The sequence below is a fragment of the Humulus lupulus genome, chromosome X (assembly GCF_963169125.1).
Source record: "Humulus lupulus chromosome X, drHumLupu1.1, whole genome shotgun sequence".
Taxonomy (NCBI): domain Eukaryota; kingdom Viridiplantae; phylum Streptophyta; class Magnoliopsida; order Rosales; family Cannabaceae; genus Humulus; species Humulus lupulus.
The window spans coordinates 73,624,775-73,630,358 of record NC_084802.1 but is presented as its reverse complement, the minus strand read 5'-3'; the positions used below and the strand labels follow the sequence as shown (position 1 = coordinate 73,630,358).

Below are 5,584 nucleotides of genomic sequence, written 5' to 3'. Positions count from 1 at the left end.
GACTATTAGGAAACTCTTACACCAAAGTTCCTTGATTTGAATTTGAATGTCTAAGTTATTTATTTTTATTTTAAAATTTCATCTTAGGCATATTTAAAACACTCTCTTCTTGTTTTTTTTCTAAATATATATATATATAATCATTTGTGTATACATTAAAAAAAAAAAAACTTGATTACCTAATCTCTTGTAAAAAAGCTAGCGTTTTAATGACACATGTAAATATACACACGCATATCATAAAAGTCCCATAAAATAACAAAAAGAACTGGAAAAAAATGTCTACTAAAAAAGTTGATTATGAGCAAATGGAGATCTAATGTTGGGAGTGATAGAAGTTAATAATTGACGTCTTTTTAGATCTTGCCAACTCATCTTTTACTCTTTCCTGGAGATTAAAGAAAAAGGAGAAAATAAAAATAAAAATGTAAGTCCATATAAAATGGCTCATCATAGATTGTGCTTTTTTTTGGACCATTTTTTGTTTTTATTGTTTTTTTTTTTGGTAATTGAGCATAAATAACTCGAAACAGCTGCAACTACTATCCTTTGTTCAATATATTGTGATCCTTATATAGTTGTATGTAGTACATTTTTTTTATAACTCAAATCAATCCTAACTATCCGCATTCAATATATTTACTCAAAATCAAAGAAAACAAAAGGGGGCATAATTTGATTTCCTTATTTCCCCAAGCATGCTCCATACAACGAGAAAAGTTTAAAACAATCATTATGAGGGCCAACCTCGTTAATTACCATATGTTGTAAACTCAAGAGTTCCTACACACAAAATGGTACAAAAGTAAGTGTGCAAATGTCTTAACTCAAGAGAGGAAGCTATTGTCCAACTCAAACTCCAATGGACATCTTTCTTGCTCTTCATTAATTGTGTATGACTACTCTTTAATGTTGGTAATTTCAAAACTTAATGGGCACTTAAATATTATTAAATGAGTGATAAGAAGGATTGAACTAAAAGCAACAACTTAGTTGAAAAAAAGAAAAGAAGAAGGGCCCACAAGATGCCCAAGCCCAAGAAATTCTCTCACAAAGAAGCTTGCATTTGAATGGTAAAGGAGAAAACAAATATTGAGAAGAAAATAATAAAATATTAGGGGAAGGAAGATGAAAGTTCAAAGCTCCATTTTCTCATCACTTTCACACCCTCTTTTCTTTCTTTCAAAACGACACAAAGAGCTGTAAAACAGTAATACGCACGACTTTAAACGCCACAACTCCTTTTGTAGTTATGGCTTTTGCCGCTTTCGTCTTTCCCCACCACCACCACCACCATTACCATTACCAACTCCTTCTTCCTCCTCACCCTTCACTACCACCTTTACAACAATTTCAAGTACCCTACTTCTCTTTTGACTCGTCTAAGAAAATATAAAAAAGTTCGACTAATCAAAATCTTAATTAAACCATTTGGCCTTTTCTCTTCTTTTGTTTCTAGTTTTCGTATTCTTTAATATGGGTTATCTTTCCTGTAATGCGGAGTCCGCCATATCGACCTGCGATACTTACAACTGGCCCGAACTCAAAAGTAAAGCTAATAAGATACGAAGAAGACCCAATAAGCAGCTGTTCAAGAAGATCAGAGAGTTTACTTACGAGGAGCTCGCTTCCGCCACCGACGATTTCTCTACTGAGAGCTTTCTTGGCAAAGGCAGCCATGGAAGCGTCTACAGAGCCGTCCTCGACAATGGGAAGCTTATTGCCGCCGTTAAAAAGACAAAACAACTCTCCAGCTCCACGCCAAGCCTTTACTTTAACGCTTCCGGCCCCGGAAACTGTACCACCCCGGCGGAGAACGAGATCGAAATACTCTCGAGGGTTCAGCATCCCAGGCTGGTGAATCTCCTTGGATTTTGTACGGACTCCATGGATAGGAAGTTGATTGTGGTCGAGTACATGCCCAACGGGTCTTTATACGATCTATTACACTCCGGATCGTCAAGGCCGCCTGGTTGGACCCGGCGGATAAGATTCGGGTACCAGGTGGCAAAGGCAGTTCACGCGCTGCACCAGTCGAACCCGCCGGTAATCCACCGGGATATAAAGTCGTCCAATGTTCTGATCGACCATGACGGGAACGCCAGGCTGGGCGACTTCGGACTCTCCTTGAGGGGACACGTGGAGGACGTTCTCGTGAAGTGCACTCCTCCGGCTGGAACTTTAGGTTACCTCGACCCGGGTTACCTTGCTCCGGGGGATCTAACTGCCAAGAGTGACGTCTTCAGCTTCGGGATTCTCCTCCTCGAGATCATCAGCGGGAGGAACGCCATCGACGTTAATTACAGCCCTCCTTCGATCGTTGACTGGGCTGTGCCCGTAATAAAGCGCGGCGACTACGCTGTAATCTGCGACAGAAGAATCGGTCCAGCAGCAGACCCAGCCCTGATCCGCCAACTCGCCGTGCTCGCGGCAAGGTGTGTTCGGTCCACAGCGGAGAAGCGTCCGCCGATGGTAGAGGTCGTTGAGTGCCTCAAGGTGGTGAGGAAGAGGGCTCACGCACCGCCTATATGGAACAACTTCCGGCAGCGGGTAAGGTGTGTGGAGGGTGAAGAGCCATTGCTGTGCCACCGGGAGGTTTACGACGTCAGCGAAGTCGACGTATTAAAGGTCCCGGAGACGGCACCGACAGGGCAAGCAGCGAGTCGTAGAAACAGGAAATTATCGAGTGCTGCGGGCGCACAGAATGGGAATAGAACTACCACTTCTTCTTCTTCTTCTAAGAGTAAAAGTGGTACTATCTCTACAACATGTATAACTAAAGTTGAACGAGTGGTACGGTCAAAGTCAATCGGGTCAGTAAACGAGATTGAAGTCGGGGTGGGGCCTGAATCCGAAACGAGCCTTGGAGTTGGAGTTGGAGATAACAATTCTGGTTCGTGTGGTGTAAGAAGGTCAGGGGTGGCGGTGAAGATGGCGCCGGCGGTGGTGCGGCTGAGTAAGTCTCGGTCGCTTGGAGTGTCGCGCAGTCAGCAGCAGAGCCAGAGGGTTGTGGTGCAGAGGTTTGTGTTGGAGTTCGAGCGGGACCCATCTCGCTCGACCACGGAATTTGATATGTCCAAGTTGGTTATTAGTAGTTTAGATGACAAATCTGACAGGAAAATACTCGAGGAACCACTGGTTACTACTGCTGCACCTAGTTAATTAATTAATTATCACTATTACCATCTCTCTCTTTTCTTTTTTAATTTTAAAAAAAATTGTTATTGATTAATTGATATTGGAGATAAAACCAAAAATGGTGATCTAATAATGAAGATGGGTTGTGATCATCATGTGTTAATCATACTTTTGACTCTATATTTCAGGTTGGTTGACTGAAAACACCGGTGAAATAGAGAATTGATTTTTTTTTTTCAAATATTAATATAGCGTTTTTCTTCTTCTTTTATATTCCTTATTTCTATACAATATATGAATTGTGGTTATAATTTTTTTATTATTCTTTTCTTGCATTATTATTGTTATTGATAGTTTTTGTTTTATCAATTTGATTGATTTTAACTTTGAAAAAAAAAGACAGAGTAACCAAAGGAAGAATCTCCAAGCATGCAAGTCAAGTATAAAATATTGTAGTATTTTGTCGTTTTACTTGGTTAATGTTTTCTCAGCGATAAAAATAATGGTTGATGTTCGATAACACAAAGGTCAGTTCCCTACTCTCTACTGAGTTCCAAAAATATTTAATGCTCACACCTTATCTATTTCAATTCAATAAATTAACAAATTCCTACCCTAAAAAATAAAAATAATAAATATGGTAGATGTTTTGGTTTAGATTTTGTTTTTACTAAACTTATACATACTAATTTATGGGATAATTACATGTCCTACCGTAATATATAAAAAAAAAAAAATTATTTTATACGATATCTTTAATAAATTACAAAAATACGGATTTCCCCTTGTTTTTTTTTTTGTCTTAATTTTTAATAAAAATTTAAGCATATCAAGTAATATAATAATAAAAGTAATAATAATTATACCTAGTTGATTAATTTATATTGATTTAAAATAAATATATTTATTAATATTAAAATCAATATTTATACAATTACTCAAAAATATATATATATATTTATACAAATTACAATATATTGTTAATTAAAATTAATATTAATAACTATATGTTACAATATATAGTTAAAGATAATCACAATATTATTATTCTTTATAAAAATATTATATATTTTTTTTAAATCATAGCTAGTCAAGTCTCAACACTCAATGTTAAACCAAAATCATAATCTAATCCAAGTTTCAAGTTTTGTTACAAAAATATATTTAAAGTTAAAAAATTAGTTTTGTAAATCTTTGTAATAATCATGTTAAATAAATTTATAAATATTTTTGTAAATGTGAGTTACAAAAATAAATTTTTTAGTTGTGAAATTAGTTTTGTAAATTGTTGTTACAAAAATGTAAAACTTGTTTAAAAAAATATTGTATTTCACCACTATATTTAATAAAGTGTTTTATAAATAATGAATATTTTAAATTTATATTTTTAAGTTGTATAGCATAAATATGATGATTCATGTAATTTTTTGGTACAATATTGTAACAATATGGAAAAGTATAAAATTTTTGTGTATATTTTGTTTATGATTTCTTAACTATAAAGTATTTTCGTAAATATTAATTACAAAAATATCTTTCTTAGTTGTAAAACTATATTTGTAAACTATTTTTATAAAAATAAAAAATTTAGTTACGAATTTGTTTGTAAGTTTTATCTAAAAAAAAAAAACCAACAATTCTATAATTGATTTTGTAAATATTATTTACAAACACGTAACAGATATTTATAAGTTTGTAACATATATTTACTAGTTTGTAAACGTTGATTACAAAAAATTGTATTTTACAATTTTGATTTATGATTTTGTCACTCCATATTTACAATTTTGTCATTTCGTGTTTTTATCCAAAAATTCCATATTTTTGTAATACACCATATTTTTCAGATTTTTTTTAACTTTTAGTGTATTTTTGTAGATTTATGTTAATTTATTATCTAAATTTGTTTAATGGATAGTTAGTAAAGTATGGTTGTGGTAAGAGAATTCGTGCCATTGTATCTTAAATGTTTTCACGGTTTTATTTGTTGATGCATTAAATGCAATGTCATCTTGGTGGATTCTTTTGTCGGTTGTGTTGGATACTACTAATTAAATGTGAGTGTTTTTATTTGATACCTTAAATGGCTAATACTATTTTTTATATTTAGTTAGCAATAGCAAATTATGTTTATTAAATTTTAGTATATAAAATTTGATATTAAATTTTACTAATAATAATATGTCATATGTTACTGGGTATAGTAGTACTCGGTAATTCTTTGAATGTTATATTATTGGTTTGGTTAATTATATTTAGCTTAGTAAGCCTTAAATTAATTTGAAGATTTACGAGGCAGTGTGTATTTGCGGACTTAAGAGTCTTCATATTTTTCCTGACAAGAAAAAAAAGTCTTTCATATTTTATTTGGTAATTGCATATTTTTTAAGAGCCTAAGAAAGAAGTAGATGTGGTCATAAGCATAGTTTAAAAATACTATAGTCTC

At 33.5% G+C, this 5,584-nt stretch overlaps 1 protein-coding gene across 1 annotated transcript; it reads left to right on the top strand.

The window, feature by feature from the left end:
* The first annotated feature begins 1,143 nt into the window (after nt 1–1,143).
* LOC133803186 (serine/threonine-protein kinase-like protein At1g28390) lies at nt 1,144–3,379 on the top strand. Its single transcript, XM_062241157.1, has one exon. It carries the CDS (start codon nt 1,477–1,479, stop codon nt 3,160–3,162), a length of 1,686 nt encoding a protein of 561 aa, XP_062097141.1. The 5' UTR covers nt 1,144–1,476; the 3' UTR covers nt 3,163–3,379.
* Nucleotides 3,380–5,584: the final 2,205 nt, after the last annotated feature.